The sequence below is a fragment of the Aspergillus fischeri genome, genomic scaffold (assembly GCF_000149645.3).
Source record: "Aspergillus fischeri NRRL 181 1099437636262 genomic scaffold, whole genome shotgun sequence".
NCBI classification, from domain to species: domain Eukaryota; kingdom Fungi; phylum Ascomycota; class Eurotiomycetes; order Eurotiales; family Aspergillaceae; genus Aspergillus; species Aspergillus fischeri.
In genome coordinates this window covers 610,483-636,575 of record NW_001509764.1, presented here as the reverse complement: position 1 = coordinate 636,575, position 26,093 = coordinate 610,483, and the positions used below count along the sequence as shown (strand labels likewise).

Genomic DNA, 26,093 nt, shown 5'->3' with positions numbered 1-26,093 from the left:
GGGCGGGGAAGCGGATGTACCCAGTGACGAGCACTCCTTCCATATATACGATACGATATTCCACTACACCTGTTCTACATAACTGAAGTGACAAGGCCTTAAATGGTCACAAAGTATGATTGTGAAGATTAATAGAGATCACTATTCACCAGCAGTAGTCTATTCAGTCATCAGTCATCACCCTCAGACTATACTCTTTCGGGGGTCGGTCGTCTACTATACTATGAAAGCATCATTGCACCTACTAAATTCACTGTCATTCTACTCTCGCTTTCCTTCTTCTTTTATCCCTCTCTTTACTCTCACTTTCCTCTGTTTATCTTCTATCTCAGTCTCTGTCCCGTTCTCAGCAACTTTTCTGTCTCCCTTTTGCTCACTGGTCGCTATTAAACCGCCTACACGATCCACACTTCCTCTACGATCCTCAGTAAATTCATCGCCTACACTTCTTGCATTTGCTCTCTCTCTACTTCTCTAGACTTGTCATCAGCTGTCACCTATCTCGCCATATCCAACTCAACTATCCTGCTGCAACAGGCCTCAGCATGTCGGATCCACGTTTCAACCCAAACCCATCATTTGGATCCCCATCGCCCCCAGGTTCGCCTCGGAAGAGGCGATCTATTCTACGGGAGTCAGAAGAAAGTGAGGGCACGATGGAGATTGAACAGTATCTCACGAGCTGTGACCCCTATCGCTCGACAAATCTGCCGAACTTCTGGCCGTATCCAGTGATGTTGACTAGTTCCAGCGAGCTTCAGCAGACTCTTCGACCGATTAAAGACGATATAAGCGCCATCCTGAAAGCACACGGATTTCATGAACGCGTCCCCTTTCTGCCGTATGTCGCGCAAAAGCCTCATTATCCGGGAGGCGACACAGCAGTGAATCTGCTCCGCGTCATTCTACTGGCTGCCGATGACCATCCCAGACGCCTCGGCCCAGCGAAGGATGACCTTGCTCGCCTTCTGAATGAAAGGGGCATTACAGACATGTTCGTGGAGATTGTCAACATCGATCTGTGCTTTAAACCATCCCTGTTTCCCATGCCACCCGAACATGGCCTAGTAGTTGGCTTTGAAGAAGGCAAGCAAAGGATTATCGATCTCCTTCAAGCAAGACTTGGAGACAACTGGAGACTTCTCTGCCCTTTCAACATCGGCCGGTTGGAGGCAGAGGCCCGCCCAGCCATTGTAATCCTCGTGGATCCCCTCACGCGTGCCAATTGGTCTGTTTTGGACACGGAGATAAAGGCATTACTCGCAGGACACTGTCAATTTCAGACTATTGAGGTGGAGTTTCTCCCTGGTGACCTCCGTTTCCTAAGCGGAACATCCTTTGCCGGCAGGGCGGATGTGCCAGCCATGGGGTCCTCCGTTGGTATCCGTGGTGATACTAATTCGGGGACACTTGGTGGGTATGTGACGCTGAAGCAGGGTGACAAGGTCTTGAAAGGTTTCCTAACCAGTTACCATGTCACCAGGCCCTTGGACCCCAAAGTAGGGGCTACCGGCAAATCCCTCGGTGACTTGGATCGTTTTGGAAGTTCGTGGATGCGTCAAACAGAAATGAATCATATCGAGATGGAGAGTTTCTCCCGTCTGGACACACAATCCACCTTATCTGATCTGGACGATAAAATCAAAACCATGGACGAGCAAATCGAGATGCTGTCTGAAAGAATACGCAAGCGAGAAATGGGTGGCGGATCTGCGACAAAACTTCGAAACCGGGTAAATGAATTCCAGTCACTTGTCTCCGGCTATCGTCGTGAACGTCAGAATGTCGCTAGCATGCCCCACCTTATGGGTAGGGTGACGGCCACCTCTGGGAAGGCTACACTGGGCAAGAGAATCAGCGACTGGGCGTTTGTGGAGATGAACGATGCTGCCATAGAGAAATTCTTCCGACCCAACCGCATGTTCCCTGTCCGCGACGACCAGCAACCAGGCCGATACAAAGCTGGGCCTGCTGGGGTATACCTTGCGCCGTCTGCGGGCGAGCCTCTAACAGACTTTGGCCCGCTCGTGAAAGGTGATGTGTACTTCAAGATGGGGCGCACGACGGGAGTCACTACGGGCGTTTGCCATGGCACGCTGGCGATTTGTCGCTGGAAAGACTGCATTAGATACGACCATATTGGCAACAAGAATGACCTGTCAGTAACTACGACTGAGGAATACATCATTATGAGTCGCAGACTAAACACGACTGAACACACGCAAGCCTCATTTGTTGAGGATGGTGATTCTGGATCACTTGTTGTTGATACAGACGGAAAAGTCTGCGGTCTTGTCTATTCTGGCTTCAGCGGCAAATCCGGACCCTCCGATGATGAACACTTTTATGTTACCGCCGGCCTCGTGACACCCATCGCCGAAGTTGCACAGTCAGTGAAGCTTCGGACCATGCGCAAGGACAAGGATGACAAGATCATCAGCGCACCAGCCGAGCTCGGACTCCCTCAACCCTCTGAATCGCAGTCTTGAACTTCTGATGGCTTCTGTGGTGGCTTGAGTTTGGGATGTGTTCTCCGTGGCCTTCGCGTTTGAATACAAGCATTTATGGAGTTGAACTTGTAGTTACCGCGCCCTGGCCAAGGTTTTTACCTACGGGATGTTTTCCTTGACCTGGTGGACGTCAGTCCGCTACTCGAAAGGGGGGGAGCGAGTTTCATGTCATTTAGAGCATTGTCTAGCATGGCTAATCAAATACCTCCTGTTCCTGGTACATTCCCCTCCTTGTCCGATTGCCCCGGTACAATATCTGCGTAGAGAAGACCACGACCGCCTGTACCCAGATACACCCGTCCATACACCCGAGGGTCTCCCTGGATGAGATTGAACCCTCCATACCGATGGTCGTCATCATCAACCCGGTCCCATGTTGACCCGTTATCATCTGACCGATAGATCCCATAATCACTCTTCTTCGGATGACCAGGCGAGCCTCGAATAAACAGTGCCGGCTTCGTAGACCCAGGAGCAGCTGCACCCACGGTGATCAAGTCAGCAACTGTTCCCTTGTGGGTGATGCGTTTCCAGCGCTTCCCAAAGTCCGTAGTATGATAGACTCCGTTGCTCCCCAGCGCTAGCCAGATCTCGCCTGCCCTGTCGACACTCACAACGGGGACAGCGCCGGTGTGCGCAGGCAATCCCAGCTTTGTTGCATTGAAAGCATCATATGAGAGGCCGCCGTCCGTGCTGACGTACCAAACGCCGCCGGAGAAAGCGTAGAATGTCTTCGGCTGTACACGATCGGCGCTAATGTATGGCGTCTGCACAGTCAGCCCGCGAGGCGATGTCCAGGTCTTGCCCCAGTCGCTCGAGGCGTACGGACCGGAGTCGTTCGCTGGCGGGGTCACAGCCTGCACAGATGGCGAGACGACGTACATAGCGGATGTCCAGACGACGTACTTCCCAGAGGCATCGATAGTCATAACGCCTGGGTTGTGTACACTGGTGTTCACACCCTTGATGCATGTTTGGAACTTGGTCCACTCGCTCCCTCCGTCCGTCGAATAAGCCGCCTGGCCGCATCCATCCGGATACTGATGCCCGCATGGCCCACCGCGGACAATCACCTCCGGTCGCTGTCCGGCCCAGTCGAGGGTATTCAGGTTCGAGAACACAGGGAGGCCGAACATCGGCTGCGGGGTGTCGAGATCATCGTGCCGGAATCCGTTGATGTCGCCCGCTCCGCTGAGGAGATGCGCGCCCTCCCGGGGACTGATCATCGCCAGCGTGACGGTTTCCTCGATCCCTTGGGCCTGGATGTACCATTTCGGTGCTAAATTCTTGTCAGCCTGGGCAATGGTATCGGTCGCCCAGATCGTCGCGCCGGTTCCGTATAGGACATGGTCAGGGTTGCTCGGGTCGATGAGCACGGCTGTCATCCACCAGCCGAACTTGGTCAATCCCTTGACGGGGGACGGGGCGCCGTATCCGCCCCACTGAGGGCCCCAGTTGAAGCTCAGCCAGGGGACCGTTGTTCCGTTGGAAAGTGCTGCTTCGGCGATGGGATGGCCCCAGTATCCTCCGCTCCCTGGTGGGGTAGATAGCTGCGACACGTCTTTCCAGGTCTTGCCTCCGTCGCGGGAGAGGTACATGCTATCCAGCGCTGGGCCCGGGTCGCGGTCAAGCGACACCACAACGACGGTATCTGGGTCGTCTGGTGCGACGCTCAGACCGCAGTATCCGCCTGCCGGGAATGCCTGGGGGGTATACGGTTTGGGAGATGTATTGTTAGCATTAGGCGTTATGTCCGTCCAGATGGATGCTGTCGTGTTGTAGACATGCACCGCGCCATAGGCCACTCCCCATGGCCCAGGGTAATCCGCATAGGTGACGTACAGCGCTCCGTTAGACGCCAATACCGCCTTCATCGGCTGGGGCCCTGCGCTCTGCGGCTGCGTCTCGTTGGGATAGACCAGCAAAGACGGGTCCCATTGCATCGGCTGCCCTGGAATGGACTCCCAGTTCTTTCCTCCGTCGGTCGTATAGTATAATCCGCCAGGAATGCAAGCGCCCACGTAGATCGTCCCCTCATGCTGCGGATCGAAAATAACAAACGTGATTCCAATCCCGTTGGCCGCCGCATCAGGGAAGTTCGTCACATTCGTCCACGTCTTCGCGCGGTCACTACTCTTCATCAACCCAGCGTTGCGAGTCCCCATCCACAGCTCATTCGGCTTGAACGGGTTAACCGCGAGTCTCTCCCCATTATTCCGACCCAACTCATTCGCGCCCATCGGGAAGGGTGCGCGGTATCGCGTAAAAGTCGCTCCTCGGTCATTCGACACGAAGAATGCAGAGTTATTGGAACTCAGGTACCGGCCTTGCGCTAAATAAAGACGATTTGGATCAGTCGGATCCATAGCCACGCTCTCCGTCCCGAGCAGGTTCTCGTCCTCGGGGCCAAGGAAATCGGTGAGTGGAATCCATTTGTTCAGCTCCTGTTCCCAGCGATAGGTGCTGCCGATGTCGGTACGGGCGTATAGTAGGTTCTTTTCGGCCGGGTGGCCCACAATGCCAGTGATGTAGCCTCCTCCTGTGATCGCGACAGATTTGAACTCGTACGCATGTTCGGCAGTGCGTGCGGCGGCACTCGATGCGCAGAGTACCGCCAGCCCTAGCTGTTGGAGCCAGAATTTCATGATGGTGATAGCTTGATCCTTGACATTGCATTATAGCGGAGAGACCGCAGTGCATATATGCAATGGATCGATCACTCCGCCGGGAATTGACTATAGGAGACACCCACATCGCGAAATCACACGGCTTCCGGTCCGCCTGTCCGTGCTGGTTTGATCCACGAGGAAAAAGGTACGTCGTCCGCGGCCAAACTGTTCTCCAGATTAGCTTCTGGGCAATACGGATTCCCCCGCAGACTAAATGAGTTTTTATGCGGAGAAGACTGCTGCTCTCCCGCATATCCGCCGTGATTGGTGGCAAAACTGAGACAAGGACGATATTGCAGCTCATTCCCGGCTAAATACAGAGAGGCGAGATGATACCAGCGCCTATTGGATTGATTCCTCATCCCTGTCTGAGTTTTGCGGATTTCCCATTGAGTCTGTGTCATCTAAGTTCTTCAATTTGTTTACAAAACTCGTCCTAGTTAGCGCGGCCATATGGTCTTGCTTCTAGTTTCACACCTACAATGTCAATTATAGTGAGAGTTCCAAGGCATTTTCTGCCGATAACTAGCCTGAGGATCTACCTTCTAGATGGGGCGGCGACACTCAATTGCTGATGCACATTACGCGGAAATATCAAGTTTATCTGTGATGCAAACTTCCTGTAACTCCATGCTAAAAACAACGGTAAAGCAAGATGGCGCCATTTTCTGATTAAGAGAGGACTCAGTGACTCACCAGCTTCCTGTCAGCCCTCGTTATCGACCCCATACATCCCTGACTTGGCACACAGTACCCGAATCAGAATGCAACTTCCGACAACCGGGACATCGCTGCCATTTCGACGAGGTGCTGCTTGATGTGCTCGACGTGCTTGAAGACGACACTCTAGTCCTAGGTTGAGCCTGCGTTTTCCGTGGTGCCTTGGTGCCGACGGTGGAAGTCCTAGACTGTACGCGATTAGATCCCGAAGCATTACCTCCGCGGCCCGCGCTGGAACTACCGGCTGTCTGTCTCCGGCGTAATGAAGGCGGAGTAGGCGGAAGCTGCACGCCGCCGTCGACACTATCGTCGCTGCTGTCGTCAGCGTCGTCGTCGTCATCGGGGCCGCCACCAGGTTGGTTATTGACGGCCGACAGGTTCCTGCCTCCCCAGTTAGTCTCCCAGAAGGTCAACCCCGCATACAGCTTAATCAGACTGTGGAAGTAGGCAAAGGCAAAATAGCCCGGCAGCATGACGAGATCCTGGGGCTCGCGGAGAAAGTACGGCGTTAGCTTGACCATCTTCGTGCAGAAGATCCAGGCCGCGAGATATTTCAGGTTATCGGCGGTTCCGAGCGGGCTTTTGAGCAGGGTATACGCCAACGCACCGTCGTAGAACAGGGCAAAATTGACGAACGAGGTCCAGTAGACGGCGTACACGCACCATGGCTGGGTATACCAGACCGTCCTGTCAGTGAACAAGCTGGCGGAATTACTGCGCCAGGTCGTTCTGACCCAGCGCAGGCACTGAGAGAGGAACTTGGGATACGTACCCAGGGTCGTCTCGATCATTGCGTCGGGGCAGTACTGGATCTTGACCTTCCACCCGTGCCGGACATCCCAGCGGGTGATGAAGTTGTCATCGTCCGCGTTCAGGGGACCAAACAACCCGAAGAAGAATCTCTCGTTCGTGAACTCGGCCATGAACTCGGGATTCTTGAGGATCTCGGACCGATGCGCAGACGTGCGGCCGGAAACGACAAACACGCCATTATCAATCGCGTTAGTGGCACGGATCTCAAAGTTGTGTCGTTCCAGGTATAGCGCACCAAGCATGTTCCAGAACGATCTGATGTTGAACCCCGTGTTGGTACGGCGGACGCGCTTGTTCGTTCCGACGATGCCCACCTTCGGGTCTTCGAACGGCGCCAGGATGGTCGGGAGGAAGCGTTCGGTGGGCCAGAAGACGTGGTCATCGAGCAGGACGGTGATCTTCGTCTTGACTTATCGAAGGCCATGCGCGACCTGTCGGCGCTTGTTTGCTTCGTCGGCGGTTCTGACAGAGATCTCGGTACTCGGGAATCTCCGCTTGTAGGGGGCGATGATGTCTTTGGTCAGTTTCGTCAGTTGGTCTCCAACAGTAACAATGATGATGGCACCTGGTTTGTTCCGAAGGCATGAGATGATACACTCTTCAAAGTCTCTGTTCTCGGGATCAACGGTGGGGAGGATGATTGTGCAGTCAGATGGGAAAAGGGTAGGGTTTTTGGGGACAGGGGTAGGATGGTAGAAGAGCCAGAAGGAGATAAGATGGACGAGGAGACGCAAATACCGGAAGACGAACAGGTGAAGAAAGACGACCGTCATTGGGTCGCAGAAAACGTCATCTCTTCGAAGGTCTTCGGGTAGAATGCCAGCTACCCGGGAGGTTATGTCCGCGTGTACGTCCTGAAGGGTCCGGCCGGTCGAGTGCATGAAGTATGCAGCGGCAGCTGCTGCTACCATGAATAACCGAGGGTGAGCAATTACCCAAGGTAGTGTAATAAAGGCAAGGAGTCCGTACATTGTTGAAGCGTTGATTGGGAGTTTGTCTGAGGAGTGAGATGTGTTGCTTCAACTTGGAGTAGCAGTTGATAGTGTTGATGAAGCTGTAGTCTCAGAGATTTATCGCGATATTTGAATCTAGCAGAGGAACAAAGAGGCCTCAAATGAATCAGACAAGAGAGACAATATTCACTATTGTGAAAGCCATTGTGAAAGACAGTCTCTGATAGACCCATGGTGAAGTAAGATGTTTCTCTGCAGTACGAAGGCTTAGAGACAAGGGATATGGAGTTTCTTACAAGTTCTTTGCAGGGGCATTATGCTGGTTAACAGGTACCAGAGACAGGGAGTTGATAATGAAACATTTAAACAATTCATTATGTTCTTTGTTCAGCCAAGGAAAGAGGGAAATACAACTAAGGGAGATATGTCTTTCAAAAACCTCAATGCCGCAAAGAAGAAGTCTCGGGGCCTTTGCCAAAGCAACACATCATTCGGGCGACCCATGGTAGCAATTAGCTACAGACACTTCCTTTTTTCCCAAAAGGAACATCCTGATACTGTTCAAGTCAAAGAACATGGGAGTGTGATATCGAGCATAAACCCAAATTAGGATATGAGCCAACAGTGGATCAATACATTCTTGTATGGACACTCTCACATGATACCGACGTCTAGATTTCAAAGTTCGATCGCAATAGAAGAAAATCCCAGGAATAGTCATTGTAAGAGGGTTCAGGCACGCCAACATGTCATTGGGTTGAATGATCTGCAAATGACTTTGACGGCTCATGGTCCAGATAAATTATATATACTGGACCAGGGCCGTGCAGCTCCATCTCCAGAGCCGGTGTTTTGACGGTAGTAATGACGTTCTCCAAGCTATACGCCTGCAGATTTGCTTGGGAGGAATTCGATCGCCAGTCGACATACGACTAAAAGTAATGCTGGAGTGGGCAATTGTGAGAACGCAGCCATGGTGTCGATTGGTACTCAGCCGGAGAGATGAGATGACGGACGGTGGACTTCATCAAGCCCTGCAGTTTTCTATCTAGGTCTCAGTGAGCAAGCCAAACTACATAGGGAAAGCCAGTATCGTACACGAGCATCCAGAACACTGGGATAGCCGTAGAAGAAAGAGAAGAGATACTCATGTTCAGCTTGGGCTAGATAGAGCACGGATACTTAAATCCTCCCAATAGCTAGCGATATAGCACTGAGACAGCGAGCTTCGGACACAAACGCAGCATTGTTGGATAACTTTGAGATTCGGTGTGGACATTGCAATACGGATTGTGAAGAGTCAAGATAGGTGCATACGGGAATGCAACGAAGTTCAGCCACTGGGAACCTATTTTGTAATGGCTCATTCCAAACAACATTTAGGACATTGTATATGCTAGCACCACTCGTGTATTCATCTATGATGGAGCGGCTAAGGTCCCTCTAAAGATGCTAACGCTGGTAACGAAATGATCCCCCAGGGGCGTAAAAAGAGTTTCGGCAAAATTGTGAAGGGTATGCTCCTCTTGTTCCATGCTAAGACGACGGATTTGGTCACAGGCGTATGCAAGACGATGCCTCACGATATTGGCGCCATCTAAAGAGGAGCTTTGCAAGGCTTCACACCTAATATGTATGAAGTTATAGAATACCTTCCGGAGATTGGAGTAGCCTAGAGGGCGCACGCCGCTCCAGACTGCAGCAGAAGCGGCAAACATACTCCTGGCAGCCTGTTCCGATGCTCAACCCGCCGGTTCCGCTATTCTATGGAAGAATAGCATTTCAGACCACAGCATCCAATTGCGGACATAACCTTAACCCACTTACGCCTTCTCCTAGATGCGGGAGCAACATAAATGTTCCCACATGTCTGAAAAGATGCGTAACCGCATTGAAGGAAGTGGACGCTCCCGCATCGCCTGTTGAAGGCCAGATGACTATCAAGGGGCCGCTCAGGACCGCCGTTTAGACACGGTGCTCATTCAGCCGAATGTGATGACCGTAAGCCTCCAGTCAGACACAGATCCGGTTAAACAAGCCATTTCTTTAATCAGCAAAAATCAGCCATGCTGTCGTGGTAGGCTTACCTGAGGGTCATCGTACATGAGAAAGAGGTCATCTTCTGGTCCTTCTCATCGAGTGGCGGCTCGCTCTCGAGGAGCTCGCTTGATCTGAAGACAAAGAACGATACGGCGCTACATCACGTTCTCTTCGAAGTTTGATCCTCTTTTTTTCCTTCGGCTGGATCACTGACAAAGCGCGGAGAGTTCTCTCGACTTTATCAAAGTAGGTGGTTTTCTCAGCCGCGGCGTTTCTTTGTTGATAAGTCTGGGCGGTGCTTTGTTATCGAGTATACACAGTAAGACTCGACGGTTGAGGAATCTTCTAATTCTAGCGCTCTTTCATATTTCCAGACGGGCTTGTCTTGTACCATGGTTCCGAGATATCGGTTTCAAGGAAATCACCTCGAGGATTGATTGAAGGAGCCGGTCCTTTACTCCATCTTGAAACAGACATTCCCTTGCTTCCTGTCGGGAAGATCATTGTGCATCAACTGTCAATACACGAGACTAAGGTTCAAGTCTTCATATATATAGCGACATTTGTCGGCCAGGACACGTTGGTCTCAACATCATGCACAACTGATTCATACGCTCAAGATGGCTGACCTCCGATACCGTAAAGAGGACCGTGTCGACATGACATACCGGACCTACCCATGCAAGATCTCTCGCTTTCTGGATGCCCATGGGATTCCTAATGTGCTCTGGGGAGAGCTCGTGATGAATATGTTTCTTATTCCCGTCGTGTCAGACGTAAGTCCCCCAATTCCCCTGAGGCACCACAAACTACAGTCGGAGGAGCTAACCACCAGACAACAACTACAACAGGGCATCTACTTCGTCATCCCCGATGAACATATCGACAAAGCTCGCGACCTCCTGGTGGAAGCCGGCTTTCCTCCCTGCCAGCTGGGGAAGTATTGCGGCTTTGACTGGCCCAAGTCCTTCCATGGGATCCCCTACGCGCACTTCAACATTGTGGACCGCGGTCCCTTGAACTGCTATAGACGCGAGTTATACGGCCCAAATCCCCGTGAATGGTATACACTGGAACTCTACAAGAAGTCCGAGCTGCTGTGGGGAGCGCCCGAGATCCCACTCGGCCCACCGGCCCCGAACAACCCAGACTACTGGACGATCAATGATGAGCGTCCTCCAGAAGCCCCCAGAGGACTCTGGCAAGGCCGCGTGGTTGATGCGGATTATCCAGTCAAGATCCTCTCGCCAGCGCGCTATGCCGAGTCGCTGACCCTTCTGTACTTCCGGGATAATTATCCGGAAGAGACTTTCAGAGGGAGCTTCTGGGATTTATTGCTGTTGGACATGCAGGTAGTGCTGGAGGAGCACCGCCTCTTTAAACTGAGCGACCTTCCGCCTCGTACTCGCAGCTGGTTCAAAATTCTGACCGAAAACTTACAGGAAAGAACGCATGGGGATGCCGAGGACAGGTTTGGCGCGGAGATGAGGAAGTCGGGCGAGGTGCCCGAAAAAAGTCCCTGGCCGTCCCAACGTACAATGCCCCCTACTTGGCGTGAAGACCTTAAACGGTGGGAGGAGGAGGAAGAGGAGAGGAGAAAGAAGGAGGAGGAGGAAGAGCAGACGAGGAAGAACAAAGAAGAGGTGAAAGAGGAGCAGAAGGCATGATTGAATGATGGATGAGCTTTGCAGCTGTTTTGCGTCTGTCCTTTGCTTATTTACTTATTGTTGCTGATTTCCATATTCTGAGCATATGTATGTTCAACTTGCTTATCCATTAAGTCTATCAATGATGTTGTTTACCTTGTCCCGTGACGTTAGGAGAAGTTTCGCCTGAGACCAATTACAGTGATTGTGGCATAATGAATGCTTCCAAAAATGTCTTGTATCAGGATGGTTCACAACACCTCCCCATGTCCACCAGAACTAAGACAAACTGTATGCTCTATATAACGTTAATAAAGGATTAAAAAAGAAAGATCTTTGTATATCTGCTGTGCCTCTGTGTGTATTCTTAACCATGTTTCAAAGTGAACATCCATCGCAAGATGTAGTGGTTCTTGAACTAGGCAGATGACCATTAATAACAGGGTCCATTTCCCTCTTCACAGGCTCGGTCAGTATCAACTTCATTTTATCCCGTCTCTGAGTCTTGCTTTACAAGCAGTATCCCGGAAACAAACAACCCTCAAGATGAAGACGACTTACCTGCCTGACGATGTCCTTGACGCCGCACTCGAAAGTGCAGCAGAGACGCTCATTCAGTGCCTCCGGACAATGCCAGAACTGCAGGGAGCTAAGGTTGCAATTGTCGGTGGGATGGCAGTCCAACATTATTGACAGACTACCGGCGAACCTCGGTGAGTGGACTGAAGAACCAGATCTACCAAATCGTGCTGACGAGGGCATGCAGGATGTGGATGTTCTACTTTTCAGGCCTGACCGTCCCATTGACTACCAATTGATGCGCAAGGAGCTGGTCTCCCGGTTTTCAGGTTTGTTCAAGGAGCGCACAGAGCCTCTGTTCTTCAAATACAAACGTACGGACGAGCTTAAGAACAGACGTAAGGCCAAACATTCGCACGTAGTGCAGGTGGACATTATTCCAGACTATTTGGTACGTTTGCGTGCCCTGGTCAGATAGATGAAGTCAAACTAACGCGATCGACGACAGCCTCCATACCTGCCTGCGCAGGCAATGGCGCTGGAAGAAGTGGACAGAGGCCATCTGCCTTTTGTCCACCCGTTGGACCTTCTTGCCTACAAGGTCCATTGCTCCAGTATGCGTTCCCGTCTCAACAAACGAAAACAGGACGCCGAGGACGCGGTGAGGCTCTGGCAAACTTATTACGGGGAAGAGTATGCTCCGCTGAGCGAAGGACAGCGAGTCGCCATCGCTTCGGGAGTGGATCTGATGGCGGAATATTCCTGGTGGTGTCGCTGGAGAAAGTGGAGGCTGAGACAATGGGTAAATGCGTCAGAGAGGGGCATCCTGGGGGTGGGTTCAACGTTTAGAGATATAGTATAGAGCAGCTGATGAGGTCCTGCTGGTCAGAGACCGATCCACCTAATGATAACCCATCTGCGGGTGTCTACAAGAGCGTTTTAATGATGAGAGATCCATAGACCTTGGTAATCTCAATCTCGTTTTAGGGGCAGCATTTTGCAACAGCATGTTGCCACGGCTGCCCATCAGACTGGCGGTGTCTGCACCTGAACCAATAGCAAATGAAGGGCTTTATGCTTCCCAAGTTATGCTGCGCTTTCCACCAGGACTGCAGAGACAGCAGCAATCACAGGAGAAGACGTGCAGCAGTGCGCATAGCAGACTTTTGTAAATATTTAATCCATACTTTATAAACAGGTAATATCCATAATATAGTGGTTCAATATCCTACTATATGATCCTTCGATGCGTTCCTTTTGTAATGCTTTTAGGGACGGCTCTTTTTAGTAGGCTGGAGTTGTTTTCAGAGGCCAGGATTTTTGGTTGCCTCCTTGATATATTTTGTAGGTGCACTTCCAAGGATGTAACTCTAATCAAGTTTAACCATTATACTCGTCAAAGGAAATCTATATCTATGCAAAATATGGTACACATCTATAACATCCTGTCCTAAGGACATAAATTCAACGCTCAGTGTATCTCGACCGTTGATCGCAGTCTATGCAAACGCAGGGAGTTTCATCTTCTCCATGTAATCATCCAACAGCTTCTCCTCCTGGTCGACGAATGGTTGAACCATTTCCTTCCCTTTGCGAATCTCCTTCTGCAATTGCTCCCACTCACTGTTGTCATCCCAAGTATGGCCAGACTTGATCTCCTTGCGCTGAGTGAGCGATCCATTCTCATTCGCAGTGCCATTAGCAGTACCATTCGCCGCAGGCGCACTCAAAGGCCTATACCCAGCCGCCTCAAACGCATCATTAGGAGGAACAGTATACCTCCCCTTCTTGAGCACATACTTGCTAATCGAAATGGCAAGCAGCCTCTTCCTTCGAACCTCGTCCGTCTCGGCCGAAGCCTTCTTTCCCTTGCGCGGCTGCAAGAAATAGGTCACGATGTAGATCCACTTCTCATCATAAGAGGCGATATGCGACTGAACCTCGTACTTCATGTACGCCGGAATCTCGCGCTTGAAGCTCGTGTAGACGCCGCCAAGAACGAAGTGAAGTGGGCCGCGCTTGCCCTGCTTCTGAAGGCGTTTCTCGAGGAATGCGGAGCCCTTCATTACCAGGGAACTCATGAGTGCTGTTCGGGAGACGTCCAGGTCGGAGAAGTACGTCGAGTTGGACTTGTGCATGTTCATGTCGATTTCCATGATTGGGGCGCGGGTGAAGATGCTTTTTGGTTTTATGAGGTCGCTGCTGGGTTTTGGCGGTTGCTCGACGGCGGGGGTCATGAGGTAGCCATTTTGGAAGAAGTAGCGGTAGACGCGGATCTGGTTGTTTTTAGTATACGCAGAAACAAGAGGGTGGTGAGTGTCTTACATGCCACACGAAAGGCAGGGTTTTGAGGTTTAGCAATGCGAACCCGATTGCGAGGGCTTTCCAGAAGGTGAGAGACTGCCAGAGCGAGCTGGCTAATGATAGTATGGATTCCATCTTGTCTTACTCCCTCGACCGATTACACTTTAGTATGACAATGCGCAGAACACAGATAGAAGAGAAATGGAAAAAGAGGAAGATATCGTCATAATGTAAATTTTCCTCGACCCATATCTTATCTGATTAGTGATCTTGAATTCTAGAAAAATCCCAGCGAAACTGCCAATTCGACCAATCATCTACGAGAGGTAGTTGTGTTGGGAAGATGTTGAAGATACCTCGGCTCGGGATCTGCCCAAAAACAGCAACAAGTCCGCCCCTTCGGTTCCTCCGGTGCCAAGACATCGGGATCGGCGTGAATCTCTGCTTCCGATGCCGAGATTCATCTGGCGGCGGAATTGCACCACACGGATAGTTATGGTTATGGTTATGGTTGTGGCAGTCCTCGGTATCTTACTAAACAAAGAGACCTCTTTCTAGCCTGGTGCATATTTCTCCGCTAACAAACGTGTGAAGGATTGATCCTATGAGCATTGCATGCTATTGCCGCATCTATATAGGCTCGATTACATCCTAAGTCCTCGCCTCCTCAACGTGACGCAGGCCATGACAGCAGCCATGAGCGAGATCATAGATAGGAGCAGTGGGTGTCGGCCTACGCGGTCGATAAGGAACCAAGGGTTAAAAGATGCGACGAAGAACCATGTCTGCAGGAAGCCCGACGTCAAGGCCGACATGTATTTTGAGAATCCCACCGACTCCTCGAACAGGGTCGCAGAGTAGTATATAATTGCATTGATTCCACCAAGCGGTTGGAAAATAAGTATCGCGTAAGCAATGAGAAACCGTCTTTGGCTCTGTATCTCATCATTCCGCAGAAGGTCCTTCCACGACCCTGCGCCCACCGCTTTTTCGAGAGCAACTTGCGGGGAATACCCTCGTGTAGGGCCGTAATATCGCTCTCGTGCATGTTGTCATTATAGAGCTGGCGGAGAACCTGCAGGTCCTGGTCTTGGCGGTTGTGGGCTGCAAACCATGGAGCAGTTTCATCCATCAGGAACACGAAGAAAAGCATCAGGAATGGGAAAGTACACTGAAGAATTACAGGAACTCGCCAGGCATAGCTGCCTGTGTGCGTAGAGGAACCGTAGTCAATCCAATCAGCCACAAGAATTCCGAAATGAACCGTTGACAGTTGCATGCAGACGTATAGGCCTCTGGTAGCCTTCGGTGAGAATTCCACCTGCATCACGGGTACAGTTGAGTTTACTACCCCAAGACCAACTCCTGAGACAACCCGGCCGACGATGAGATGAGAGCGATGGTACGCGGTAGCTTGCAACAGGGCTCCAAGGATTAAAATGACGACCCCAACGGCGATGCTTTTTCTTCGTCCGATTCTTTCCCCGAAGAAAGCAGAGCTCACGCTTCCTAGGAATGCACCGATCTCCATCAAAGAAACAATAACGCCGATCATTGTCGAATCTGGCGAGTCAAACGTGTCATTGAAAGCAGTTTGGTTCACAAGACCTCCCATGACCCCGTTGTCATATCTATGCCTGATTAACTATTTTTGAATGAGTGCAATGAGCGCATGCCTGCTGGCCCTATCTGCATGAAACCAAGTGTGGTCGATGCCGTCACGGCCCCAAGTAGGGTATTCCCCTGTAGCTTCATAATGATATGCTATGTACTATGAGGAGAATTGAGAAGATGGAGGAATCGGCGTAGGGGTGAAATGGAAAATATCTTCTTCTTTCCATGTGTGACCTTGGCTATATATCCCAAACCCTTGCCGGCAACAATCAACAGCTATGAATGCTCCCTTGCAGGCAAGGGTGCTCGTCCACTGATGCTGATCGGAGCCTTTGGATGTTCCCGCGCGGGGTAACACGGGAATACCCGTGCCCGTGGGGACTCAAAAGTTCTGTCTGATCCTTCAGGATCAGGATCACCGGTTCCTCCAATAACACTTTTCTTCTTGTCGATAGTCCACCCAGGAGTCTAAGAGGTCTGGGATCGGCAATAGAATCTTCCCATTTTGCATGGTCCGCTACTGAAACTGGATTTGAGCTCGAACAAAGATTTCAAAACGCCATTAAAGCCTCGGTTTGGTTCAGCCTACGCAATCCTCAAAGCACTCGCCACATGAGCTGCTCCGGACAAGCTTTTGACTATTCTCACTGAATACTGCGCAGGCAAGAACATACGCTTGGAGCACAGCCATACACCAACTCATTCACGATGGCCGGCATCCAGGACCAGGTTGCCTTCCTTAAACATCAGGAAGAGTTTGACGCAATACTGGGCTCCGATTTCCCAGAACCACACGTTTCAATACTCGCAGACGAGAGTCCTGCAGGATTACCTCTCTATCACGAAGCTTGCGTCTATCATCCACCGACACGCAGCATCTTCGTGACCTCCAACCAGATTCCAAATCCTCCCAACCAACAAAACCTAGCAACAGAAGACAAGCATATCAAGCTCTCCCGAGTTTATGATACGTACCAAGGATCTTCCACAGAATCAAATGTCGCCAAAGTCGAGGACATCACCTTTCCACAGATCGACGGCGCCATGCTGAATGGCGGTGTTAATCTGGGCCCTGATCACATCCTCTTCTGTGCTCAAGGATCAAAAGACCCAAGTGATCCCTCGGGTATCATCAAAGTCGCGGTTCCATCTGAGGGTAGCAATGTCACTACATCAGAGGTCGTCATCGGCTCTTTCCACGGGATTCCATTTAATTCAGTCAACGACGTGGTCGTTCATTCGCTTGACTCCTCCATCTGGTTTACAGACCCTCAGTATGGCTTCCACCAGGGCATCAGACTTCAACCGCAGCTCCCGAACCAAGTCTACCGTTATGATCCCGGTAACGGATTGATTCGCGCTGTCGCAGACGGTTTCGTACGGCCAAACGGTCTCTGCTTCTCGCCCGGCCTCGACACACTCTATGTGACAGATACAGGTGCGATCCATGGCTCACCATTAGTGCCAAACAATCCAGCAGGGCCGTCGCATATCTATGCATTTGATATTGTCTACCCTGGAGGGCGGGCCGAACCGCAGTTGGTAAACCGGCGTGTATTCGCGTATGCCCCCGGAAAAGTACCTGACGGAATCAAGTGCGATACCCGGGGCAATGTCTACGCTGGATGCGGGGATGGGATTGAAGTGTGGAATCCTAGCGGTGTCCTTATCGGTACGATTAAAGTTGCTGGTGGAGTTGCGAATTTCTGCTTCGGAGAGAATGGAGTCTTATATGCTTGCAATGAGACCAGATTGCTCAGAATACATTTGCGCGGGGAAGGTGTGAAGGGGGCTCTTTTAGGTATATGAGATTAACAAGCAATCATACGCTTGGATCGATGCTTTGTGCAGTCCGTAGATGCAGATGAAAAAAGCTTCACATCTCAAGAGGGACTCGTAAGTGAGTTGTGTTCCTTTGAATTATAGTAACATTGCGCCCAGCTCTTAGGCTTCTCGAAATTCATAACAGAACTGTTTCTTCGCTATCAGCTCCGGCCTTCATTGTACGTTTTCTACTTATGCTGATTTTACGAGGAGATCCACGGCAAGTCCATGATGTGATGCGACTGTACATCTCAGACTTCAGCGGGACAAACTCTTCACAAAACCATATCTGGTTCCCGATGGATCAATAGATGCATCGAGATTTTAGGGTGTGTCTTGGACAAAGATCGCTCCTCACTCCCTACGTAAATCTATTCCCAAAGAAACATCAAACAATCACAGCCTATTTCCCATGTTGACATGTACGGCCTTGATCCGACTATAGGCTGCCAGACCAGCCTCACCAAGCTCCCGCCCAATGCCGCTCTGCTTGACACCCCCAAATGGCACTCGAGGATCACAGTCCTGGCTACTATTGATCCAGACCATCCCCGAATCAATCTCTGCAGCAACCCTATGCGCTCGTTCCAGATCTTTTGTAAACACGGCTGCCCCAAGGCCATATATGGTATCGTTGGCCCGACGGATGGCTTCTTCTTCCGTTGCGAATGGCTCGATAATCACCACAGGGCCAAAGACCTCCTCCCGCACGATAGCCATCGAGTCTGTGGTACCTGTGAAAACAGTAGGCTGGACAAAATATCCATCTTTGTTCCTGTCTCCGCTGGGGACATAGGCACCTCCGCCGATGACCACCTTGGCACCCTCCTTCTTGGCCATCTCAATATGCGAGAGAAAACGCTCATACTGTGTTCGAGTTACCTGTGGACCCTGAAACGTAGATTCATCCCACTGGTCACCGATCTTGGACGTAGTCTCGACCGCCTGTTTGAATTTCTCCAAGAAAGAAGGAAAGACATCCTGGTGTACGTAGATGCGGGAAGTAGCCGTGCAGATCTGGCCTTGGTTCGACATGATGCCGAAATGCGACCATTTGGCGGCTTGCTCCATGTCAGCGTCTGGGAATACGAGGAGTGGTGACTTGCCACCAGTCTCGAGCGTGATATCTTTCAATGTTCCCGCTGCCATCTTCATGATCTCTCTTGCTGTTTGTGTCGAGCCGGTGAAAGCAATTTTATCGACTAGCGGATGAGATGCCAGGGCAGCACCGGCTTCTCTGCCGTACCCATTGACAATATTCACGACCCCGGGAGGAAATCCAGCCTCCTTAATCAGCTCCGCAAGCACAAGCGCGCTGAGAGGTGTCTGCTCAGCAGGTTTCAAAACAACAGTGTTCCCACAAGCTAACGCAGGGCCTAGTTTCCAGGTAGCCATGGACAAGGGGTAGTTCCACGGGATGATCTGTCCCACGACACCAATCGGCTGACGAATCGTATACGCGAACTTGCTATTTGTCGTGCTGATGGTCTGACCCGCGATCTTATCAGCCCAGCCACTGTAGTAACGGATGGTTGTAATAGCCTCGGTGAGGTCCTCTTCCAGCGCTACGTGGTATGGTTTTCCTATTTCGGTCAGATATGGTCCAAGACATTGGAAAAGGGGCATACCATTATCCCAGGCATCGATCGACGCAAGTAACTCCCGCTCTTGTTCCATCAGATCGGCCAATTTAGCCAGCAGTATCCCCCGGTCGGTAGCAGGAAGTTGTTTCCAGGATGGATGCACCAGCGCGGCCCGGGCAGCCTTCACAGCTCGATCTACATCCTCGGCGCTGGCGGCGTGGACTGTAGCGATGGGCTTATCAGTGCTGCATATGCATCAGTTAAATTGACGGATATGCGTGCGTCCAGATAGGATGCTCCACACATACGCAGGGTCAATGGAAGTGATAGTTTGCCCGCTCGACGCGGCCACGACTTCGCCGGCGATGAATAGGCCAGTTGGCTGTCGGTAAGCGTGGTTATTTGGCGTCTTAATATCGACAAAGAGCTCTCCCATGGTTCTGATTGCCCGTCTATGTGTAGTCGTATGATGGACGATGAGATTCACAGTTTATGGCCTCTGAGATTCTAATATAGGCCTTCAGACAGGTGAGAGGGGTTATGCGGATCGGCATGCCTAATGTGATACCAGATGCAAGGGTAGACGGGTACAAGTGCAAAGCCCTTTCTGGAAGGTGCTTCCGAATTCAGTTCCTACATTCTGATTGGTTATTTAGGTCAATTCATGAGGGATAACCAGTGGACGGCCAGTGGTGGTATATGATTCGAGGGATTCAAACACTTGGAGCAGTGAAGTCCAGAGGTAGGTAAGTCAATATACATTCTACTTTAACAACGCTAATCGGGCGGAAAATAGGGACACAACAGTGGCAAACGAAAACATAGCTACAGGCAGATTAAATAAAGGAGTCAAAGGATGGCTTGATATGAGAAATCCCCTATTCTGATGAACTGTCTACCATGTATCGCTAGAAGAGAATGCTAGGAATGCTTAATGACCTCAGCTGTCTTGCCCTACAGTCTTGCCAGCTGCCCATTCGATTTCAGAACGGACAGATAGCTCTCATTAATGTCGCTAATAGATGTGCAACTGCGATCGTTAGTCAAGGACATGAGTCAAAGCTGTTTAGGACTCACCCTGCGAGGGCCATGGTTATCTTTAATTCTTGCCGTAGAATCCTGATTGCCAACTCAACCCCCTCTTGGCCGTTATACTGAATGTAATTAGCCGAAACGACCGTAACGACACGCCAGAGAACAAAGCTTACCGCAAGGCCCCAAATGGGAATTCTCCCCACGAAACAATAACTGGCCCCAAGTGCAAGAGCCTTAAAGATATCCGATCCTCGCCGGATGCCACCGTCGATCGCAAGCGGGATTCGTCCCCGTGCAATAGGGGCGCAGAGTCTCAGCGCATCTAGCGTAGCTGGAATTCCGTCCAGCTGGCGACCGCCGTGGTTGGAGATCACGATCCCGTCGACACCGTAATGGATTGCCAGTTCGACGTCTGCGGGTGAGCAAACTGTTCCGGATTGTGTCAGTCAAAGCATGCCGAGTCTTGGGGGATGGAATACGACGTACTCCCTTTGAGCCATATCTGCAACGAGGTGTGTTTTCGGAGCCATGGGATTGTGGTTTCCCAGTCAAGACTTGGATCTGTTTTGGTTATCTTTCTGCGGTAGCCATAGGGAATAGGAACTCCTACCATAGTCTGTACGGTGTGAGGTATCAGCGCCGCAACTGAGGATGTTTGGCCAGTTCATGTCTTCGGGAAGCGTATAGCTATTCCGATATTCGTTGAGTCTCTTTCCGAGCACAGGAACATCGACGGAGAGGAATAATGCCTTGTATCCGGCCTCTGCTCCATATTAGTACGTATCGACGCCAGACAGGAACCCGAGAGACTCACTTTGAGCCCGCTCCAGCAACTGTTTTGTTATTGATCGATCCCGCAAAACACACATCTGCATCACGTACGGGTTCCCGGTCCCCTGCGCAGCCACATCCTCCAAAGAGTAATTCGAATACGACGAGAGTCCCATGCAGATACCGTACTTTGCGGCAGCCCGCGATGCCGCTAGTTCTCCATCTGAGTGAGCTAGCTTTTGCGATGCAGCAGGGCTGAATCCAAACGGAAGAGAAACCTTGGTTCCTAGTATTTCCGTGGTTGTATCGACGTGGTCGACATTCTCAGAACGCGAGGAAGGATCTTGTAGCGGTTGAAGGCGGTTTCATTCTCGCGCAATCTGAAGAATATTCAGCTAATGGATCCTCGATAAGGGGGTTGATTATGTATGTTATTAGATCCATTGCGCCTTCGTTGTAGTAGTCTATTGTAAACTGTAAGGGATGTTGAATCCACGAGCAGATTGGACTTACTCACCTCTGACCATCTTCGGAAGCTTACTGCTTCCTAGAGCTTTGAGGTCTGCTATGCAGGACACCTCGTTGTGTAGAGTCTCACCTCGATGCGCCATTGAGACAGACGGAAAATATATCGGGTATACAATGGAGAAATTACTTGAGGACAAGAGACCTATCCGCCTTGCTTAAACGCCTGCATCGAGCAATCTGAATTCCTCATTGCCATTCAAAATGTATTTTTATTTGTCGCACGAACTACCTCGGAGTCTCGTTTGAGAGCTCAGCGGAATCAATTACCCCTTCTGAATTGTTGCATGCATCGCATGATGGACTTGCGGGACAACTTTCCACAAGCACCACAGTTCACCAACTAACAGCATATATCATTCCAAATGTCATGGAACTAGAGATTCGCAAACCTACAGGATTCACATTTCTTTCTGAGTTCCAGTACCCCCCGCAATATGACTACACCCACTCACATTTTCCTGTGTTTTTTCATGTGGTGTGCTCACAGTTGACGTTGCGTTTCTTGGGCGTAAATGGCACGGAGATGATTGACAATATAGGTCTGGCTGTTAGTACCTTGGACTTGCCTTGTATATCAACGTGAATTCCGCATTTCGGGGGACAATATCCACCCCTCTCGCTGCAGAAATATGTAGAATCGCGGAGATGCTGAAGCTCGACACACATCCTACGATTTAGTCTACAGGCACACAGCACTTGGCTAAATCCAGGTCTTGTAGATGCATGCTTGTAGCATAACTATTCCCCCTTCCCATCATGAGTGATATTGACAGAGTACCTAGAGACGTCTGGACATGGTCACGTGTCACGAGTGCCCTACGGCCAGTAGAAACGAAAGCATCATGTAACAATGGAAGGAGTGTTTCTTCAGATATAAGTCTCATCAATAAAGCATCCAGTACATACGACCACAGGGTGTGGAAAACAGGGCTTCCCGTCCGCTCAGCCGTACTTAAGCCACACGCCGGCCGGTTAGTAGTTGGGTGGGTGACCACCAGCGAATCCCGGCTGTTGTATGTTTTTAATTTTAATTTCTTAATATGCTGTTGTCAAAAGCAAGATGCTGATCCATAAAAGCTGATCTCTCTGGTGCAGGGAAGCAGCCCGTACCCCGGTCTATTTAGAACGGCGGCCCTACTTCTTCAGTGTGAGTAAACTCACGTAGACTCACTTCTATAGAGCACACCATTTTCAGAAGCCCTCAACATGTCCCAGCATACAATAGATCTGAGACAATCTTCAACATGCGGCCGAAGGGCCTCGGATGTCCTTACAAAGTAAGCTGCAGACAACTTCAGGAATCCTATAGCTGTTCCTGACAACCCCAGAATGCGAGAACTAACGGACTCTCTGACCTTACCATCATTTGCAACGAGACCAGACAATCCTAATGTCTTTCGCTGAATGACTGCGACAAACTGACCGCTAATAAGTATGCTTTTCATTGAGTTATGTGCTTGTTCCGCATCTTAAATTGAACCAGTACTCTCCGCTTCTAGAGTAGATAAATCACAACTTATGGGAAGCGAAGCCCGCTGTGGACTTGGAGTGGCCTGCATCTCTGGGGCTGCTGGTCTTAGCTGATCCTCATTCATTCTACTTGAAGCAGCGCCGCGTTTCTCTCCAGTGGCTGCATATCGTTAATACGGAGTTTATCTCCATGTTTTGGTATAATTTCGTGGCATGGATCATCCACAGAATTCGCAATAATTTGAATATCTCAACACAAGATTTGATGGGCCCAGCCGTCCATACGCGAACATATCAACAAGGCTAGTATCACCTTGGTATATATGCCAGCATAAGTAGACACCAAACCTGCAACAATTGCCCGACCTCCATTTTCCTTACATCTCTGGAACAACACCTTTCATTGGAGGCCCAGTCTCGATCTCGTCGTAATCATCAAGTTCAAGGAGAGCCTCTTTCAGAATCGCGATACCTCGAAGAAGATCCGCCTCTGGAATGTTCAGAGCCACGCCCATGCGTACGCGGTCTCCATCTGGGTAGGTGAGAATGCCCTTGTGGAGGCACAGCATGCTGAGTCGTCGGGTGGTGTGTCGCGGGTTGCCAGTACGTTTCAGGTAGAGGCCCAAATCAGCACCGCGGTTTGTGGTATAGTCAAGCCACGGCATGCTCCAGTTGGCTGTTTCCTTCTTCCAGACCTGCCCAATCCAAGAAGCGCGGTCGACGAGCTTCTCCTCGTCCATAATCTCCAGTGTCGCACGAGTGGCAGCGATAGCCGCCGGTGCCATGCCGAAGGTTGCTACGGACTCGTAACCGCCGATCAGATCCATCACCTCGTTGTTGCCGAAGATGTATGAGGCAGGATATGCCCCGCCGGTGATGGACTTTCCCATAACAACCATGTCGGGCTTGTTCTCCGGACCCATCCAGTCGGAACAAAGGAACTTTCCAGTTTTGCCCGAGCCCATTCGTACTTCATCGGCAATGAAGAGTATATTGTATCTCTTGCAGAGCTGGCGCACGCCAATTGCAAAGTTGAGCTCTTCCTCAAAGGAGCTGCGCCGCGTGATGTTAGTTTGTTGAGATGAACCATGATAGTCAGGATCGGCTACGGCCTTGACAACTTTCAAGCAGAGACTTACGCTTTCTTTCCGTGGATACACTCCATGATTATTGCGGCCACACGTCCGTGATGGTCAGCGAGGACTTGCTCGAAGTCTTCCAGGCATCCATACTTCAGGAGCTCCCCAGTCTTCGGGTTGGTATTCCGAAGATTCTCGTTGGTGATACCATAATCTGACGTCCAACTTGTTAATTTTGTTGCACAGGATCCGAAACTGATCTGTCGGCATTGAAAGGGCAGGAGTAAGAGAAAAGGTGAAAGCGGACAATGCAATACTTACCCGATGATTGGCCCATATCATTCATGATGGGCCAGATCCCGGAGCCAACGCCATGATAGTTGTCCGATACCCCAAGCACGAGGACATCTCGAGGCGGAATGCCCTTCCTCTTGATTCCCCATTTACGGGCAAACTTGACGGCTGCATCGGCACCTTCTGTGCCAGAGACCATCCCTACCATTTTGTCGTAGCCGAACCGTGTGCACATGTCCCGCGTGAATTCCGCCCAGTCGCCCACTTTGGTGGCGATGTTGGTGAGAGTGACTTGTGGTTGATGCGGTTAGCTTACAAGCTACCACGGTCGAATTGCGGGACTTTCAGAGTGGAGCATCTGGGCCATGAGGCCGGTACTTACTGGTCTGCATAGAGGTGGTCATCGCCTGGAGCAGTTTCGGGTGACATTGGCCGAGATTGGTGGCGCTCAACATGCAGATGAAATCGATGATTTCTTTGCCATCAACATCCTGGGAGTTCTCAGTCAGCTCGCCAATAACACCAGAAAAGGAACGGGGCGGGGGGATGAAGCACAGACCTTCAATATAGAGCCCTTGCCACTCTTGATGAAGACAGGAAGTGGAAAGATACCTCCCGCGGAGTGCTTGCTATCAATCTCCAGGAGCTCCTTCGTCTTGGAGGACAGTCGCACGACCTTGCCCTCTCTCTGGTTTTCCCGGGCCATGATTGTCACACTACTGTGATAACTGATGGAAAGATTTACAGGAATTCGCGAAGCGTTGGAGCAATTATGTGGAGATGATAGGTAGCAGTGGGTGGGATGGAATGACAAAAGAATAAGAGGCTTTCAGCGGGCAATCTGAGGGACTTTATACAACCCAACCTCGGAACTCCTTTCTGCGTATGTGTTGCCGGTTTCCTGCGGTGGCCACTTGATACACTCGCCTGCTAGTGGTAGGCCATTCTGTCTGGGAGCCTGTTGTCACGCATCCGATTTTCCAAGGAACCACAAATCAAATCGCCTGGATAATAAATACTACTTCTCCCCATATGGAACGGAACGAGAGTGTCCTTTCCGCATTCTTGGACTTGGGTAGATAGCAGTGCCCACATTGGCAGTCTTCCTAGGCAATTAGTCTTGCTGTGGGCTTCAAGGAGTGCCAGACTACTGGTAGAACAACAACCTTGGTAGGTTGGTTAGCGGTGGAAACGTAAGACGGGCCCCGGTTCAAAGTCTGATAAGCGCGGGTATCCCGCAGATTGGGTTACATTCGACCCACAGTGCTAGCGGCCGGGTTCCAAGGTGCGGTTCGTCACGTTAGATACCTTTCCGATGAATCTACTTGTTAACCTACACTGCGGACTAGGCTTACCAGGGATGAAAGTGATTCAGTGAAGCCCCAGGACTTGGACGTCAGCAGGACCCATCGTCGTCGAGATGCCTAAAAGCAACTGGCTCATTCCTATCACTGCCCAGTCAGCCGTTCCTTCCCCGCTCTTCCCCGTGATAATCATGGATTTGGATACGGAGAAGCCCCACTGATGTATCAACATATGCGGCCGGGGATATAGGTCGGCAATGGGCAAGGTAAATGGGGTTGCGAGCGAGAGTCCGTCAGCAGAGTCGAGTGCCGAATCGACATGCGCACTCCCGGTGACCCGAAATTGGAATTGGAGTAATACATGCTCGGCCGATTGGCATTGCCCAGGATGTCTATGCAGGCAAGCCCGCGGGAAAC

At 50.8% G+C, this 26,093-nt stretch overlaps 11 protein-coding genes across 11 annotated transcripts, besides 3 other annotated features; 4 read left to right on the top strand and 7 right to left on the bottom strand.

The window, feature by feature from the left end:
* Positions 1–545: 545 nt before the first annotated feature.
* On the top strand, positions 546–2,489 carry NFIA_096010 (uncharacterized protein; the record flags this gene model as incomplete). The annotated part of the gene is made up of 1 exon (XM_001261877.1): positions 546–2,489. The coding sequence occupies one exon, from the start codon at positions 546–548 to the stop codon at positions 2,487–2,489; it is 1,944 nt and encodes a 647-aa protein (XP_001261878.1).
* Positions 2,490–2,707: 218 nt separating this feature from the next.
* NFIA_096000 (putative endoglucanase) lies at positions 2,708–5,155 on the bottom strand (the record flags this gene model as incomplete). Its single annotated transcript, XM_001261876.1, has 1 exon — positions 2,708–5,155. The coding sequence occupies one exon, from the start codon at positions 5,153–5,155 to the stop codon at positions 2,708–2,710; it is 2,448 nt and encodes an 815-aa protein (XP_001261877.1).
* Positions 5,156–5,895: 740 nt separating this feature from the next.
* On the bottom strand, positions 5,896–7,683 carry NFIA_095990 (glycosyltransferase family 2 protein; the record flags this gene model as incomplete). The annotated part of the gene is made up of 2 exons (XM_001261875.1): positions 5,896–7,116; positions 7,144–7,683. The coding sequence occupies 2 exons, from the start codon at positions 7,681–7,683 to the stop codon at positions 5,896–5,898; spliced, it is 1,761 nt and encodes a 586-aa protein (XP_001261876.1).
* Positions 6,189–6,241: a microsatellite.
* Positions 7,684–10,325: 2,642 nt separating the features above from the next.
* On the top strand, positions 10,326–11,372 carry NFIA_095980 (uncharacterized protein; the record flags this gene model as incomplete). The annotated part of the gene is made up of 2 exons (XM_001261874.1): positions 10,326–10,481; positions 10,557–11,372. 2 exons carry the CDS (start codon positions 10,326–10,328, stop codon positions 11,370–11,372), a joined length of 972 nt encoding a protein of 323 aa, XP_001261875.1.
* Positions 11,279–11,324: a microsatellite.
* Positions 11,284–11,337: a microsatellite.
* A 550-nt stretch (positions 11,373–11,922) lies between the features above and the next one.
* On the top strand, positions 11,923–12,732 carry NFIA_095970 (uncharacterized protein; the record flags this gene model as incomplete). Its single annotated transcript, XM_001261873.1, has 2 exons — positions 11,923–12,321; positions 12,379–12,732. The coding sequence occupies 2 exons, from the start codon at positions 11,923–11,925 to the stop codon at positions 12,730–12,732; spliced, it is 753 nt and encodes a 250-aa protein (XP_001261874.1).
* A 637-nt stretch (positions 12,733–13,369) lies between these two features.
* Positions 13,370–14,309, bottom strand: NFIA_095960 (acyl-CoA thioesterase; the record flags this gene model as incomplete). Its single annotated transcript, XM_001261872.1, has 2 exons — positions 13,370–14,146; positions 14,196–14,309. 2 exons carry the CDS (start codon positions 14,307–14,309, stop codon positions 13,370–13,372), a joined length of 891 nt encoding a protein of 296 aa, XP_001261873.1.
* A 667-nt stretch (positions 14,310–14,976) lies between these two features.
* On the bottom strand, positions 14,977–15,789 carry NFIA_095950 (uncharacterized protein; the record flags this gene model as incomplete). The annotated part of the gene is made up of 1 exon (XM_001261871.1): positions 14,977–15,789. One exon carries the CDS (start codon positions 15,787–15,789, stop codon positions 14,977–14,979), a length of 813 nt encoding a protein of 270 aa, XP_001261872.1.
* A 707-nt stretch (positions 15,790–16,496) lies between these two features.
* NFIA_095940 (SMP-30/gluconolactonase/LRE family protein) lies at positions 16,497–17,597 on the top strand (the record flags this gene model as incomplete). The annotated part of the gene is made up of 1 exon (XM_001261870.1): positions 16,497–17,597. The coding sequence occupies one exon, from the start codon at positions 16,497–16,499 to the stop codon at positions 17,595–17,597; it is 1,101 nt and encodes a 366-aa protein (XP_001261871.1).
* A 411-nt stretch (positions 17,598–18,008) lies between these two features.
* On the bottom strand, positions 18,009–19,631 carry NFIA_095930 (aldehyde dehydrogenase ALDH; the record flags this gene model as incomplete). Its single annotated transcript, XM_001261869.1, has 3 exons — positions 18,009–19,195; positions 19,241–19,440; positions 19,504–19,631. 3 exons carry the CDS (start codon positions 19,629–19,631, stop codon positions 18,009–18,011), a joined length of 1,515 nt encoding a protein of 504 aa, XP_001261870.1.
* Positions 19,632–20,149: 518 nt separating this feature from the next.
* On the bottom strand, positions 20,150–21,612 carry NFIA_095920 (alpha-hydroxy acid oxidase; the record flags this gene model as incomplete). The annotated part of the gene is made up of 7 exons (XM_001261868.1): positions 20,150–20,225; positions 20,273–20,349; positions 20,404–20,657; positions 20,717–20,791; positions 20,841–20,993; positions 21,045–21,344; positions 21,519–21,612. 7 exons carry the CDS (start codon positions 21,610–21,612, stop codon positions 20,150–20,152), a joined length of 1,029 nt encoding a protein of 342 aa, XP_001261869.1.
* A 1,764-nt stretch (positions 21,613–23,376) lies between these two features.
* Positions 23,377–25,078, bottom strand: NFIA_095910 (putative acetylornithine aminotransferase; the record flags this gene model as incomplete). The annotated part of the gene is made up of 5 exons (XM_001261867.1): positions 23,377–24,052; positions 24,139–24,292; positions 24,400–24,663; positions 24,755–24,863; positions 24,932–25,078. The coding sequence occupies 5 exons, from the start codon at positions 25,076–25,078 to the stop codon at positions 23,377–23,379; spliced, it is 1,350 nt and encodes a 449-aa protein (XP_001261868.1).
* Positions 25,079–26,093: the final 1,015 nt, after the last annotated feature.